This window comes from Protomyctophum bolini, assembly GCF_963924005.1.
Source record: "Protomyctophum bolini genome assembly, chromosome: 7".
Taxonomy (NCBI): Eukaryota; Metazoa; Chordata; class Actinopteri; order Myctophiformes; family Myctophidae; genus Protomyctophum; species Protomyctophum bolini.
Window position 1 is genome coordinate 42,588,667 of NC_137868.1, and position 17,172 is coordinate 42,605,838.

Genomic DNA, 17,172 nt, shown 5'->3' on the forward strand with positions numbered 1-17,172 from the left:
TCTGTATGTCTGTCTGTCTGTCTGTCTGTCTGTCTGTCTGTCTGTCTGACGCCAGCAGGACATGCAGCACGAGAGACGCTACCAATGGACTGATGGCACAAGAGATACATACAGAGACACAGAGAGAGAGAGAGAGAGAGAGAGAGAGAGAGAGAGAGAGAGAGAGAGAGAGAGAGAGAGAGAGAGAGAGAGAGAAAAAAGGGTAGACGTGAAAAGGAACAGACAGCAGGTGACAGAAAGAGGAAGGTAAAAGGAACAGTAGAAAGTCACAGAACGAGAGGAGGAGAGAGAGAGAAATAAAAACAAACAGAAGAGTGTGGGGGTGGGCTGCAGGGCTGGGGTGGGGTGGGGTGGGGTGGAGTGGAGTGGGGGGGGGGGCTTGTCTCTGGGCAAAGAATTCCATGAGAGGGGCGTTGGGGGATATACCAACGGAATGAGCAGGGGGAAAAAAGACATAATGGGAGGACAGATGTGGGGATGGATTTGAAAAGAGGATGGGGAGAGAGGAGAGGAGAGGAGAGCAGAGGGAGAAGGAGACAGTGAACCGAGGGATGGGCTTGGATTGAAAGGAGGTGGAAAAGGGTGGAAATAAGGGAAGGAAGCAAGGCCCGTAGGGGAGGGGAGAGGAGAGGAGAGGAGAGAGAAGGGCAGCATATCTGAGGGGGACTGAAAGCCAGGGAGAGATACAGACCAAAAACCATGAGTCACTGTGGTCAATGTCGGTCAGCCTGCAAGTCTGAAAAGGTGAGCGTGAATGAATTTGCCCCATTTCATTATTAATGCATTATCGCAACCGAGCTGGCAAGCAAGCTTAGAGACTCTTTAAAACGAAGTAGAACTTTTTTTTTTCTTTTTCTGAAGCAACACAAAGTTCTCTCTCTCTCTCTCTCTCTCGTTCAGAACGTCATTCCCTCTCTCCACGCACGGCCCAAACTGTGCACGTATACAGTTCTAGCCCTATACTGTCTGCAACGCTCTGTGATTTTTGTTTACATCATTTATCATCCTCGGACATGCTTTGTCAAAATTTGCCTCGGAAATGTCACTATTATTGCTGGCTGTGAAAGACACAGCGGACAAAGTGTGCAGTGCTATCTCTCTCTCTCCATGGATTAATAGCCGAACAGTATATACGCTTAAGCCTTTAAGTAGCGCGCGATTGTCTTGCGCTACCGTAGCGATCACTTTGAATCAGTGGCATCCGCGCTTACTTTCCCCACAAAGCATGGTACTTTATTTTTTTAATAAACGGAGCAATGCCTGCAAGCTATAGTTCTGCCACACGTCTCAGTGCGTACGCTCATCCAACACGCCCTTATGCAATAAAGGAGCGGATATGGTAAATGTATCAATTTCCACGGTGCCTTTTGTCCAAATGCATTTTTACTATGTGACCCCTGTTATAGCTGAACAAAACATCGATATATATATATAATAGAGCTTATTTGTTTTTATTAAAAAAAACAAATACCGTACACCTTTTTTGACCATTTTACAGTGCTCAAACTGCGCGCATGAGTGTAACACGGTTTGGGTATAACTACTTGGAATAAGTGGCACTCCAACTTATATTCCTGCAGCAATGGATAGCAACTCCATGCCGACTCTGAAGCACTTTGTTAAAGCGGGGGACAGACACACTCGTTGCTCGGCTGATAGTGACAATAAGCCACTCTGACCTACTTATACTGACTTGCAGTGGTAGCTAAGCCCCGGATGCCCTAAAAGCCAACTGTTACAGTTACAGTGTGCCCGCGCCATTCAGAAAGCATTCTCAATGGATGTGTTTTCACGTGAGCTGCTGTCTGAAATACAGTACAGCTGCTGCGTGGGCAGGTTCCAGAATGCCTGAGCGTTAAGTAATGTACAGTGTAGCCTGTGCTCTGCTTTGCTGCTTTGCTTGTGAAGCTGGAATCATTCTATATATCCTCCAGCAGTGTTGTTTTCGTCGACTAAAACGAATGTTCGTCGACTACCTTTGTTCACTGACTAAAACAAAATAAAAACGAAATATATGATGACTAAAACTAAGACTAAATAATATTGACAATTTTGTCAATAAATAAAAACTAGACTCAAATGTTAGGGGGGGACGGGGGGGGGGGACTAGTGGACAAGATTTTTATGCTAGATTGTGTTGCGATATACAACATGCCGTCTACAAATCACTGCCTGCAGCACGGCCTTCAGCGTGCTCTAACACAGCCCTAAAGTATGTTACAGTTCAGGCAGTGCACCATACATGTAAGTACATCACGTACAAGTACCAAGTATCAGTAGACAGCCATGTTGTATATTACAACAGGTTGCATGCTGAAAATATCAAGCTCAACGCGCGCTGTGAGCTTGTAGATGCAACTAAAAACTAAAATATAAATGTAAACTGTCCAAAACAAGCACGGTATAACTATAACTGATAAAAAAATCATCCTGACTCAAGTGGTATGGCGGAGCCAACACATACCGCTAACTATTATGACCACGTGGATGCTCATTGGATGCTCATTGCTCACCTTATCGTTATAGTCAATATCATCATGTATCGAGTACAGATTTTACACCCGGGAAATCGCGCGATGACAAAATATTTGCAATTCGGTTTAGTTTAATATTAAAGGTGGTACAAATGCCACTGCTTTCTGTTTGCTTTTTGGCGAAAACAAGCTATACGTTCAACTGCCAATAAACTATGGAACGGAGGGTCGCGGCGACATGCCATAACACCGCTGACACTAACGGGGGGGTCAGTATAAGCCACTGTTTTCACTAAACGTGGGTAAAACTGTCGCAGTGTCACATATTATCTGCTAATGGCTCGATATTATATTTAGGCTCACAAGCTATATAGCTTACAAACTATACTACTATATAGCTTTGTCTCGGCACAGAGAGGGCAGAGGGAAAGTAGAACTTTTCTCAACTTTGCTGCATCTATTTTTTTTTTTGCTGTCTCTCTCTCGGCCGCCTGCCGCAGTGGCGAAAGGCTGGCGGAAGACGACTCCTCGCCGCGGACGAAGCATTGAACTCGCCATATTCTCAGCGCGGGAAGTACAATATACCGCTGCTGCGGTACAGTGGTCGCATAACGGTGTACGGTATAGATGCAGCATATATACCAGTATAGGCTTGGGACCTGCTATAGAGTCTCTCTGAATATAGGCCGACGCGCAAAAGAACCCAAGATAAAGTTACTATATGTTTACCCAGGGGTAACTACACTATAAGCTCAAGAACTTGTTTACAGCCATGGCCCCTTCATGCTCATAGAACATTTCATGGTATATAGGGGTTCAACAATGCCTTGCTCAAGGGCACTTCAACAACGGTGGTAATTTGAAAAACGTGCCGGTTTCCGGGGATATTATATATATATATATATATATACGAACTATAGCGACCTTTTCCGATATCAAGACCTATATGCTCCGCAAAAAAACGTTCGGGCCAAATCAAATGTGACTCATGTTTTTGTCGTTTTTCTTTCTAGTTTTATCGTTGTGTCGTCGTGCATCGGGGGGGGAGGGGGGGGGGGGGGGGGGGGGCAGGTGGCGGGGGGGTAAGAAGAACAGAGGGGATAGAGGAGAGAGGGGAGAGAGAGAGAGAGAGAGAGAGAGAGAGATGCGGCAGGGGGGGAGGGAGGGAGGGAGTGGCAGAGATGGATACCGCTCTCCGTCTTTCCCCCGAAACCAGCCGCAACGTCGTCACCACCACTTATAAGTGCAGTTTTTTCTCCTCCTCCTACTCAAGCCCCCTCCTCAGCTCTCTCACCTGCGCCTCATTCTCCTTCAGCAGGCGGCGGGTGCGCGCCCCGCCGGGGTCGTCCGTGACGTTGAGCATCACCACGCTCTTCTTCTCCCAGCCGATGAAGGAGCCGTCCGTCAGGCCCTCCACCACCGAGATGAAGTCCTGGTAGCCGTGGTGGCGCGTGGTCACCACCGAGAACGCCGTCCAGTCGTACTCCTCCAGCACCTCAGTTGGTGTTGGATTAGATAAGATTAAGAGTTTTTTATTAAAGTGTCCTCATGCAGTCATAAGATGCCATAGCCATACAAGGAGTCCCCAAAGCAGCTATACGTCCAAATATGGAGTGTGTTGCATCAATCACAAACAAATCACTCAGCTCCATATATGGGCACAAAGGAGGGGGACACGGACACACGGACACACAGACAGACAGACAGACATGATCTGCTAGGTCTCATAGTAAGTGCTCACTGCGTTCGCAATAATGATACAACAAATAGACAGTTACTTATGGATACATCGTTCTCCATCGTAACTGCCATGCCTTCTCCTCTGAAGGCATTTTTAAATTTTCCAAAAACAAAAACTTCATTACTGAACAACCAATTTAACATAAAACACTCTTAGTGTACCGTGATTTAAGTTTCTTAAAATCATGGTATAGTGGACAATAGAAAACAAAATGAAACTCATCCTCTACAACTCCCAGGTCACAAAGAACACACACACAGTCGCTGCTCCTCAGGAATGCCAGTAATATCTGCCAACCTCAACTGCCAGAGGTAAAAGCACCAGATCTTAACTGGGCACAGAGGGACCTCTGTCCTCTTTTTTTAAATTACATGCAACAGAAGGTTCAGTCATGTAGTCCTCTTTGAATTTAATATAACTTCTTAATTTAGCTTTTTTTCACAATGTCCACCCTCCATTTCTGCTGATGTAACATTGACAGTTTCGGTATGGGGGGAAAAGTACTCAACATTTTTTTTAGCTATTGAAAATCTTGTCGCACGGCACCGAGTGTCGCGCTACGAGCTTGTATAGGCCTGCTGTTTTTGAAACAAATCGTGAAAATGTGGTGCAAAATCTTTGAATATATATTCTTTCAGAGCGAACGGTTTCAACTCAAATCTTTGCTTCTGGGGGGGTCGCTGGAAGTACATATTTTCAGATGGGGGGGTCGGCGGGCCAAATACAGATAATTCTGGGGGTCCTTGACATGAAATAGTTTGAGAACCACTGACACAGAAACATAGCTTTTTCAAAAAAAACTGTCAGACATTTTTAGAATCTGATCTCAGGTCAAAATGGGTTAACGTAATTATATTTTCTTTGTATTTTCTAGTAAATGCACTCAGTAGAGATGCTCCGCTAATCGGCAATTTACCCTATCTGTGATCGGCCCCTTTAGAGAAACCGATAAGTGGTATAAATGTCAATCAGATGTATATATATATATAGTATATCATTGTTCATCTTGGACACGGGCATAAACGTTATCCCCACACACACACACACACACACACACACACACAGGAACAGTTTTGACACATAATATAATAATTTTGGGGAAAAAAAAACAAAATCGGTATATCCGCCGATCATGAGAAAAAAAACCAATCGGCGATCGATCGATCGGGTCCCTGATCGGAGCATCATCTCTACATATTACACAGTGGGTGAAAAGAACACACCCCTTAAGACTAAACCACACCCATCAGAGGTGTGACTTCCATAGGTACCCAGGTACTTTTTAAATACCTAGAGGTACCTATGGGTGTCAGGCCGGCAGAAAGGAACGGAATCCCACCGTAAGTACTTCAGTCACTCTCCACCATATATACTGACCTCGAAGATGACCTCCAGCTGTAGCGCCGTGGAAGAGCTGAACTGCAGGAATATCGAGCCCGTCTCCTGCAACGTCACGGGGGGTGGGGGGGTGGGGGCGGAGGGCGAGAGAGAGAGACAGAGAGAGAGAGAGAGAGAGAGAGAGAGGAGAGCAGAAGAAGAAGTAGAACGGCACATTTCTTGAAGGATAAGCCCTTTTTCCCCCCAGTTCTTTTTGTGTGTGTGTGTGTGTGTGTGTGTGTGTGTATTTTCCTAGTCGTTGCAGTCATGCGCGATCGGGCTCAGCGATAACAAGGTCTCTGTCATTCCCCGTATATGGAACGTCGTCGGCAGGCTTATCGGTAATATCCACCCCTCCGCGCGGCCGCCGTGACGGGATCACACCTGACAGACCCTTATCCGATTCTGAACGGGAACCCAGAACCCAGATCTACAAGCTCGTAGCGTGCCACCGAGTGGCGCGCTATGAGCTTGTAGATCTGCTATTTTTTTTTTAATCGAACCACGACTGACATTTTTAGAATCTGATCTCAGGTCAGAATGGGTTAATCAGACCAGTGTGTGTCCAGTGGAAACCTCGTATGAATCTGATCTCAGGTCAGAATGGGTTATGAAGTGTTTCCCCCGACAACACGTCCTGTCAACACTGTCACAGCAAGCTACCCGACACTTCCAGTATATATAGGGCCCCTATATGCGAATAATCCTCACTGTCAGGCTCTGAGACCTTTAGCATATTCCATCTTTTCTTTTTTTCTTTTTTTTTTTTACATTTTCATAAATAATCCGCAGGCTGAAAGTGGTTAAGAGTCCGTCTGTGTGAGTTTTATAAATGTTTTAACCGATGAAAATGGTTGACCGAGAACTAATTACTACATGAATAATAACTAGGCCCATATATATACGTCTGGATCCACCAGAAGACAGATCCTTTTTTTTGGACATACAAGGTCTCTGCCGGACCGCGACGACCGCGACAACACTTCACAAAATATATCCTTGACCATAATAATGGACAGACAAAACTCAGCCTCATGTCATCTCCATGCTCGTATACGGTCAAAGGTCTGCACCGTCCGCATACGCACGCATGAAGACATGGGAACGCCACAAGCCCTTTTTATCCATTTTTTATCCCTTTTGGTGTTTTAAGCATTATGTTGTATACGGTTAAATTAAAGTTTGTCATGTTTGCAAAAAATCAATAATATAATCGGTATTCTGATATTAACCTTGCAGTTTGTGCTAAATAACCCCCATTACCCTTTTCATAGTATGTCCGCGCACCGCAAAGGGGTGCACGACGCGCCACCAAAGTTTGGGAACCCCCTGGTTTGAGTGATAAAAAATGCAGTGTGAGCGAGCGTTGCTGTGTTAAAAGGACAAGGTTTCCACACTCCCCGTACACTTTATCGGGTATGGTATCCCGTCAGATGGTCGCGACTGACGCATGGAGAAATGCATGCGCTGTATATATATATATATATATATATATATAGCTCCATGCAATGGAACAAACTCGTGACATTCTATGACGACCGATTAGCATGACGACAAACGACTACGAAAACACGGCCCCAGGTAGGAAAAGAGAAACTCAAACTTATCCCGTTGTTTGCACAAGCCAAGAGGCAAACATTGCTCTGCACTTGGCTTGTTTACCTACATAGGAGAGAGTTCCCATCAGGTCTGCATGGTGGCAGTCAGCGTTATATACCTTCGCAAAACACGCGCACACAAACTTCAAACTCGTGACTTGTGGTTAACTCACAATTATGAAATTGTGATAACAAAAAAACTAATAAAAATAAAACACATCAGACCAGACATTGCCCCAAAGGATATGCATGTATTTAATCCAGTACGTCTGACCAGTAGCAGGAGTATAGAACCTAATTATCCCCACTGGTCATGTTGTGGGCGTATCAAAAAGCAGAGGCAACTCTTTCCCTGTGTGATTATTATAGGACGTACTTGTTACGTTGGTTTAAGTAACAACACCCTCCTCTCTGCAGAGAAGCACAGCTCCTATAGGCCAATACCCAGACACGTTATTTAGCCACGAAGATCCCCCAGCAGCCAATCACATGCATCAACACGATCCCTACAGCAGCCAATCACATCAATACCGGTTATACCGCCAGGTGGCTGGAGGACTAAGGCTGCCAATACCTCCTCTGTCCTATCTCCTCCTCTCACCTCCTCTGTCCTATCTCCTCTCACCTCCTCTGTCCTATCTCCTCTCACACCTCCTCTGTCCTATCTCCTCTCACCTCCTCTGTCCTATCTCCTCTCACACCTCCTCTGTCCTATCTCCTCTCACCTCCTCTGTCCTATCTCCTCTCACACCTCCTCTGTCCTATCTCCTCTCACACCTCCTCTGTCCTATCTCCTCTCACACCCCCTCTGTCCTATCTCCTCTCACCTCCTCTGTCCTATCTCCTCTCACACCTCCTCTGTCCTATCTCCTCTCACACCTCCTCTGTCCTATCTCCTCTGACACCTCCTCTGTCCTATCTCCTCTGACACCTCCTCTGTCCTATCTCCTCTCACACCTCCTCTGTCCTATCTCCTCTCACACCTCCTCTGTCCTATCTCCTCACACCTCCTCTGTCCTATCTCCTCCTCTCACCTCCTCTGTCCTATCTCCTCTCACCTCCTCTGTCCTATCTCCTCTCACACCTCCTCTGTCCTATCTCCTCTCACCTCCTCTGTCCTATCTCCTCTCACACCTCCTCTGTCCTATCTCCTCTCACACCTCCTCTGTCCTATCTCCTCTGACACCCCCTCTGTCCTATCTCCTCTCTCACCTCCTCTGTCCTATCTCCTCTCACCTCCTCTGCCCTATCTCCTCTGTCCTAGCTCCTCTCACCTCCTCTGTCCTATCTCCTCTCACACCTCCTCTGTCCTATCTCCTCTCACACCTCCTCTGTCCTATCTCATCTGACACCTCCTCTGTCCTATCTCCTCTGACACCTCCTCTGTCCTATCTCCTCTGACACCTCCTCTGCCCTATCTCCTCTGTCCTATCTCCTCTGACACCTCCTCTCACACCTCCTCTGTCCTATCTCCTCTCACCTCCTCTGCCCTATCTCCTCTGTCCTATCTCCTCTCACACCTCCTCTGTCCTATCTCTTCTCACACCTCCTCTGTCCTATCTCCTCTCACACCTCCTCTGTCCTATCTCCTCTCACACCTCCTCTGTCCTATCTCCTCTCTCACCTCCTCTGTCCTATCTCCTCTCACCTCCTCTGCCCTATCTCCTCTGTCCTAGCTCCTCACACCTCCTCTGTCCTATCTCCTCTCACACCTCCTCTGTCCTATCTCCTCTCACACCTCCTCTGTCCTATCTCCCCTCTCACCTCCTCTGTCCTATCTCCTCTCACCTCCTCTGTCCTATCTCCTCTCACACCTCCTCTGCCCTATCTCCTCTGACACCTCCTCTGTCCTATCTCCTCTCACACCTCCTCTGTCCCATCTCCTCTCACACCTCCTCTGTCCCATCTCCTCTCACACCTCTGTCCTATCTCCTCTCACACCTCCTCTGTCCTATCTCCTCTGACACCCCCTCTGTCCTATCTCCTCTCACACCTCATCTGTCCTATCTCCTCTGTCCTATCTCCTCTCACACCCCCTCTGTCCTATCTCCTCCTCTGTCCTATCTCCTCTCACCTCCTCTGCCCTATCTCCTCTGTCCTATCTCCTCTCACCTCCTCTGCCCTATCTCCTCTGTCCTATCTCCTCTCACCTCCTCTGCCCTATCTCCTCTGTCCTATCTCCTCTCACCTCCTCTGCCCTATCTCCTCTGTCCTAGCTCCTCTCACCTCCTCTGGAAACCCGACAGAAACCCGACAGAAAAACGTTATACTTTTCAGGGAATGGTTGGGAAAAGGATTTAAACTATACTTCCCAGCTGGTGTTCCTATTCTGGGCAAGTCATGGAATTGTTATGGGCTTGTATTAGTTATATTTAGATATTCTGTGCAATACTATGATTTAAAAAAAGATGTAGGCTAAGGCGGCTGATACAAGGTTTCTTGGCCCGCCCAGCAATGCTTTCATGTAACGCTACACAGCTCGCAGACCCACTAAACAACACTACATCCTCCTCTGGGTTTTCCATTGTGTCCCAAGGCCAACATGAAACACCACTGTGCTGCAAACGCACAGTCTCCTCCATTACAACAGAACTACAAGTCCCATGACCCTGCCATCGTTATTCACCTCATTGGGCTTGTAAAGCACCCGTGAAAACCTGCAGGGCCACAAACCGATATAAGTGAGTGTCCCAATGTGGCCTTGAGGGCGGTGAGGAGGATTGTGGGGGGGGCGAGTGGACGGGGGGAAGCTTCAAAAGAAAAGAGCATCAAAGAGCAGCTATATATTCCATTCACGGATAATACAAAAAAACTAACCGTTTAAACAGTTGTCTGCACAGTAAAACGATGCATTTTTCCCTCGAAGGAGCCATAAGATGCACAGATGCGAGAACATATACCTCACGCACGCACACACACACACACACACACACACACACACACACACACACACACACACACACACACACACAGGCCGAGGGCACACCTTCGCGCACACCGACGTCTTTCCGGCTTTTTTTTTAAGACAGCTGGTGGATGGAAAAAGAAGCTCCACCTCCGCGGCCGTCTAAAAAGCCGGAATGACGTCGAACGGCGTCGGCTTCCTCCGTCCGCGGCTGTGCGCGAAGATGTGCCTGCGCTGACACACACACACACACACTCACACACACACACAGGTCCATTACGTGTTCGAGAACCACCACCACCCCAGTCTCCCCCTCTCCTCTCCTCTCCTCTCTCTCTCTCTACCTGTGGCATCCTGCCCAGCCCCGCGCCCCCGCCCACGGCCACAATGGGCAGCCCCGTCTGGGCCGAGACGAACTCCAGCATGGGGGCCAGGGGCCCCCAGGCCGTGGGCGGGGGCCTCTCCTCCTCGTAGACCAGGCCCTGGAGGGGCCGCGCCGCCAGCAGCTCGCACAGCTGGGAGAGGACCGTCTTGGGACTGCTGTCGTTCACCTGGGAAGCAAAATCAGAGACAATCAGCTCACCTGCGGGGAATCAACAATCAGAGAAAATCAGCTTCGTCCGGTTTAGACCAGACATCGAAATAAAGTAAAAATATGTCGTTTTCGCGATTTTTCAAAAATAGCAGACGTGGCGCGCTACGAGCTTGTAGGTCTGCTATTTTTCAATAGCTAAAAGTATAACATGATGCTTATAGTTAAAACAACCAAAAGGGGTTCCTGTCCAGAATGGGGTTATTGTACAAAAGTGGGTGAAATGGGCTCTCTATGTCGCGCACACGCCTTTTTGGAAAGAACTTGGGTCCCCTCCTTCCCTATATACTTCCTTACAATTTAGGCAGACGCTCTTAGTTAATTTATGGCAATACATCATCATAAAGATATAATGGAATGTGTTGCCGGCGATGATACTTAATGAAGGCTCTGTTCCATTCCAGTCAAAGTGTCGGCTCACTATAGGAAGCAACTCCGCTACCCCAGTGGGTCTCAAAGTTAACCCGAGAGTGGGTTCGACTCCCCGATAACTGTGAGTTATTACGGGGGTTTCCTTGACATTAAAAAAGTTTGAGAGCCACTGCACACTATAAACGGACTAGACAGAGCCTTAATTAGTATTATCGGTAACACCTGGAGGTATAGGGAAGTGGCCCGGAAGAAGGACGAGTTATTCTGTGTGCAAAGCTTTTTTTTTACCACAAACTGTATACAAGTAAAAGGTTTCCGCGGGAAATCGTGTCCTCGTGTGCTTTCCCACATCAGATATTGACAAGCCTTTGCTACAACACTGTACAACAATTTATTATTATTATTTGTGTTGCTTTAACCACAAACGTTTTTCCTTGCATGGGTCCTCGGAGAGAGAGAGGGTGGCGAGAGAGAGAGAGAGAGAGAGAGAGAGAGAGAGAGAGAGAGAGAGAGAGAGAGAGAGAGAGAGAGAGAGAGAGAGAGAGAGAGAGACGTTGTTTCATTCGGCAAGAAGGGGGAGGGGAGAGAGAGGAGCCATGCAATGCACACAGAGAGAGAGAGAGAGAGAGAGAGAGAGAGAGAGAGAGAGAGAGAGAGAGAGAGAGAGAGAGAGGAATAATAAATCAATTGATTAAGTGAAATAAAGTTGCTCGAATCAAACTGAAATTGAATGGAGGGAGGGGTGGCGGAGACAGAAATACCCAAACGGAGAGAGAGAGAGAGAGAGAGAGAGAGAGAGAGAGAGAGAGAGAGAGAGAGAGAGAGAGAGAGAGAGAGAGAGAGAGAGAGAGAGATGCACAGGCAGAAAGCAGTGGGGTAATTGAAACTGTACTGAAGTGATAATAGGCAACGGAACGGAACTGAAATTGAAATTGACCCGAGAGTGAGAGAAGGAGACAGCGACAGAGAGAGAGAGAGAGAGAGAGAGAGAGAGAGAGAGAGAGAGAGAGAGAGAGAGAGGGGCCTTTTGTGTATGTCTCGTCACAAAACGAAAAGGAGGGGGAGGGGGAGAGAGAGAGAGAGAGAGAGAGAGAGAGAGAGATGGATGCTCATGTTGCACACTCTCACTGCCCGCTTTCATGTTTTGGTTTGTTTGTCGGCGTCTGAGATGCATTCGTGTTGCAATTTGTACTTGGCGAGGTAACAGGGATCTTACCATGCCAATAAAGAGTAGCCTACTGAATTGAACAGAGAGAGAGAGAGAGAGAGAGAGAGAGAGGGGGAGGGGCGAGAGACATTAGGACAGACAGGCAGAGAGAGAAACCCATAGCAAAAAAGAGGCCAACATGGCGACCACCAGGTGTGTCTCATATAATTATTATGTGTACTGTTAAGCTCATATAGGGAAGGTGTCATGTACGGCGTTTTGCAGTGACATTGTTAGGCCAATAACACAAGCTGTTGGTCAAAGAGCGCACGCACGTCGTGCACACGCACGTAACGCACGCACAGCAATTCACCTCAAATAATGAGTGCGAGCATGAATAATGTATATATATCTATGATTATGAGTCCACCTTCCCTCCCGGCAGGGCGTCATGGAGGACGACAGCTCTAATGGCTATACCCCAGAGCAGTCATAGCTCTTAACACTGACACTTGAACTCTGACACTCGACACTTTATGGACTAAAAGGACTTCATGTGCAATATGCGTTAAATGTTTGTATTTTGTGTTTTTATATAGAGTATTATGTCTTTTGTTTTAAATGCACTGATCTGGTTTGCAATTCAATTTCGTTGTCTCGTACAATGACAATAAAGATATTCTGATTCTGATTCTGATTCTGATATACTCGGGGACCCGTAGACGTGTCATTACCATGAAGGTCTGGCTGGGTGGTTCGATCCCCCGCTAGGGACAATGAGTGTCTCATCAACCAACCTGTCACAGTGTGTCCTATATATAAGGAGAAGCACTGGGGTTTTTTCCAACCCCTATTCATAGCCTAAAGTCTGTTTAGTTTGCATTTGAGTCACGATATACCATGTGATGAGATTTTAGCTTCTCATAGTCCCAAAACTCTTAGAATATTTTTTTGTTGCCGTTTGATATTGATGTGGTAGCAAATGTTATAGGAGAGATGACGTTGATTCTATTGATCCCGTTGTAGGCGAATCGAGAGTATTAGTGGCGCCTTAATTAAGTAGGGGGATTATTCCGGTTTGAATGGGAAAACATGACACAGGGCTGACTATACAATTGAACCTGACGTCGAAATGTATGAAATGTCTTCTATAAATCCCCGACAGTTTTCCGTCAGGATTTTTGCTCCACATTTTCACGATTTCTTCAAAAATTAGCAGACCTATACAAGCTCGTATAGCGCACCACTCGGTGGCACGCTATGAGCTTGTAGATCTGCTATTTGTCAATAGCTAAATTATAACATAATGTTTAAAACACCAAAAGGGGTTTTCGCTCAAAATGGGTTAACGGTTTAAGCTGTTGTCGACTCCGGACTAAAGATTTTACAAACCACAAAAAAACATCTGTATAGTCCCCTCTGGGAATACCGTTACTTTTTTGGACATGATATTTTGAGAAAACGGTGATCTTCACTGCGCTGCACATGGACGGAAGCCCCCTTCTCTATACAGTATGTACAGTAATAGCAGAGAGGCTCCGAGCGGGACTATGAGCACCGAGTGTGAAATCCATTGGATGAATGGAATCTCAGGATGTGTGAAGGACAGGCCAGGCACACAAGACACATTCCTGCAGATTTATAGATAAGTTTTCCTTGGGGTGCGTGGGGGAAACGGATGTGGACGGTTTGGATCCTGCAGAATAATCCATTCTGACCTGAGATCAGATTCATACGAGGTTTCCACTGGACACACACTGGTCTGATTAACCCATTCTGACCTGAGATCAGATTCTAAAAATGTCAGTCGTTCTTCGATTTTTTTCAAAAATAGCAGAGCTACAAGCTCGTATAGCGCGCCACTCGGTGGCGCGCTATGAGCTTGTAGATCGGCTATTTTTCAATAGCTAAAGCATAGCATAATGCTATAACACCAAAAAGGGGTTCTACGCCCAGAATGGGATAATGTAAGCAGTGATGACCCATGATGCCACCATCTATTACAGTAGATCTATGGTTGACAGTTTCAACCTTTTTTTTTTCTCCTTTCATATCAAGGTCCATTATTTATTTTCGGGGCATTTTGAGGACCTGAGCACCGTTTCATGAGATGTAGTCTCTCTCGATCAGACCCACGAAGACTTTCAAATATCTGCCAGGAAAGAGAATAATGTGGCTGCAAGTGTCCTGTATTGTGCTTCTATATACTGTATATATAACCCCCCCCCCCCCCCTAGTTGTATCCTTGTTCTTTTTCATTTTCATTTTCAGTTCTTTTCATGTTGTGGTTGCACTGAACGGAATTTCTTCGTACAGTGACAATAAATATCTTATCTTATATCTTCACCACCCATTCTCGGGGCGGGGGACCCCTTTTGGTGTTTTAAGCATTATGGTATACTTTATATAGCTATTGAGAAATAGCAGATCCACAAAAAAGCTCATCGCTACGAGCTTGTATATGTCTACTATTTTTGAAAAAATCGTGACAATGTGGTGGAAATCATTGAATGTATATATATATATATATATTCTTTCAGAACGTTTTAAACTCATATATTGCTTCTGGGGACTACAAGCTATACAAGCTCATAGCGCACCACCGAGTGGCGCGCTACGAGCTTGTGTAGGTCTGCTATTTTTGAAAAAATCATGACAATGTGGTGGAAATCATTGAATGTATATATATATATATTATTTCAGAACGTTTTTAACTCGTATATTGCTTCTGGGGTCTACAAGCTATACAAGCTTGTACAGTAGTCTTAAAAATGTGGCGCAAATCTTTCAATATATATTCTTTCAAAGTGAATGCTTTTAAACTCGGATCTAAATGGGTTAAACATAAATGAAAAAGTAAATTGGTGAAAACATCACCACACGCATAGTCACCATAGAAACCAAAGCACAACGGTGTGACCGGCCGGCAGCGGTGGTGGTGGCCGAACGGGTTGCGGAGCGGTCTTGATATCGGAAGGTCGCTATAGTTCCTATCCCCGGACCGGAACGTTAAAATTACCACCGCTGAAGGCATTGAACCCCTACCATGAAATGTTCTATATGAGCAGGGCCTGGCATGGGTAAACATAGTACCCTTCCAGTTACCATGGGTAAACCTATAGTATAGTATATAACCTATAGTAATAGTACCTTTCCTTTCCTTAGTCCAGTTACCCTGGGTAAACATGGTACCTTTCCTTTCCTTAGTCCAGTTACCCTGGGTAAACATGGTACCTTTTCTTTCCTTAGTCCAGTTACCCTGGGTAAACATGGTACCTTTCCTTTCCTTAGTCCAGTTACCCTGGGTAAACATAGTACCTTTCCTTTCCTTAGTCCAGTTACCCTGGGTATAAACATAGTACCTTTCCTTTCCTTAGTCCAGTTACCCTGGGTAAACATAGTACCTTTCCTTTCCTTAGTCCAGTTACCCTGGGTATAAACATAGTACCTTTCCTTTCCTTAGTCCAGTTACCCTGGGTAAACACAGTACCTTTCCTTTCCTTAGTCCAGTTACCCTGGGTAAACATGGTACCTTTCCTTTCCTTAGTCCAGTTACCCTGGGTAAACATAGTACCTTTCCTTTCCTTAGTCCAGTTACCCTGGGTAAACACAGTACCTTTCCTTTCCTTAGTCCAGTTACCCTGGGTAAACATAGTGCCTTTCCTTTCCTTAGTCCAGTTACCCTGGGTGAACATAGTACCTTTCCTTTCCTTAGTCCAGTTACCCTGGGTAAACATAGTACCTTTCCTTTCCTTGGTCCAGTTACCCTGGGTAAACACAGTACCTTTCCTTTCCTTAGTCCAGTTACCCTGGGTAAACCTAGTACCTTTCCTTTCCTTAGTCCAGTTACCCTGGGTAAACATAGTACCTTTCCTTTCCTTAGTCCAGTTACCCTGGGTAAACATAGTACCTTTCCTTTCCTTAGTCCAGTTACCCTGGGTAAACATAGTACATTTCCTTTCCTTAGTCCAGTTACCCTGGGTAAACACAGTACCTTTCCTTTCCTTAGTCCAGTTACCCTGGGTGAACATAGTACCTTTCCTTTCCTTAGTCCAGTTACCCTGGGTGAACATAGTACCTTTCCTTTCCTTAGTCCAGTTACCCTGGGTATAAACATAGTACCTTTCCTTTCCTTAGTCCAGTTACCCTGGGTAAACATAGTACCTCTCCTTTCCTTAGTCCAGTTACCCTGGGTAAACATAGTACCTTTCCTTTCCTTAGTCCAGTTACCCTGGGTAAACATAGTACCTTTCCTTTCCTTAGTCCAGTTACCCTGGGTAAACATAGTACCTTTCCTTTCCTTAGTCCAGTTACCCTGGGTGAACATAGTACATTTCCTTTCCTTAGTCCAGTTACCCTGGGTAAACATAGTACCTTTCCTTTCCTTAGTCCAGTTACCCTGGGTATAAACATAGTACCTTTCCTTTCCTTGGTCCAGTGACCCTGGGTAAACATAGTACCTTTCCTTTCCTTAGTCCAGTTACCCTGGGTAAACATAGTACCTTTCCTTTCCTTAGTCCAGTTACCCTGGGTATAAACATGGTACCTTTCCTTTCCTTAGTCCAGTTACCCTGGGTAAACATAGTACCTTTCCTTTCCTTAGTCCAGTTACCCTGGGTATAAACATGGTACCTTTCCTTTCCTTAGTCCAGTTACCCTGGGTAAACATAGTACCTGTCCTTAGTCCAGTTACCCTGGGTAAACACAGTACCTTTCCTTTCCTTAGTCCAGTTACCCTGGGTAAACACAGTACCTTTCCTTTCCTTAGTCCAGTTACCCTGGGTAAACATAGTACCTTTCCTTTCCTTAGTCCAGTTACCCTGGGTAAACACAGTACCTTTCCTTTCCTTAGTCCAGTTACCCTGGGTAAACATAGTACCTTTCCTTTCCTTAGTCCAGTTACCCTGGGTAAACATGGTACCTTTCCTTTCCTTAGTCCAGTTACCCTGGGTAAACATAGTACCTT

General features: G+C 46.0%; 2 protein-coding genes across 2 annotated transcripts in view; one reads left to right on the forward strand and one right to left on the reverse strand.

Moving 5' to 3' along the window:
- grin2db (glutamate receptor, ionotropic, N-methyl D-aspartate 2D, b) overlaps positions 1–17,172 on the reverse strand; it is a gene marked incomplete at its 5' end in the record, with an annotated part of 136,559 nt that overhangs the window by 118,362 nt on the left and 1,025 nt on the right. Inside the window, 3 exons of the mRNA XM_080768345.1 lie at positions 3,769–3,969; positions 5,593–5,658; positions 10,440–10,646. Coding sequence (XP_080624471.1) covers positions 3,769–3,969; positions 5,593–5,658; positions 10,440–10,646 — 474 coding nt within the window. The remainder of the gene's footprint in view (positions 1–3,768; positions 3,970–5,592; positions 5,659–10,439; positions 10,647–17,172) is intronic.
- Positions 1–17,172, forward strand: part of pitpnc1b (phosphatidylinositol transfer protein cytoplasmic 1b) — a 350,470-nt gene that overhangs the window by 91,076 nt on the left and 242,222 nt on the right. The window lies entirely within an intron of this gene.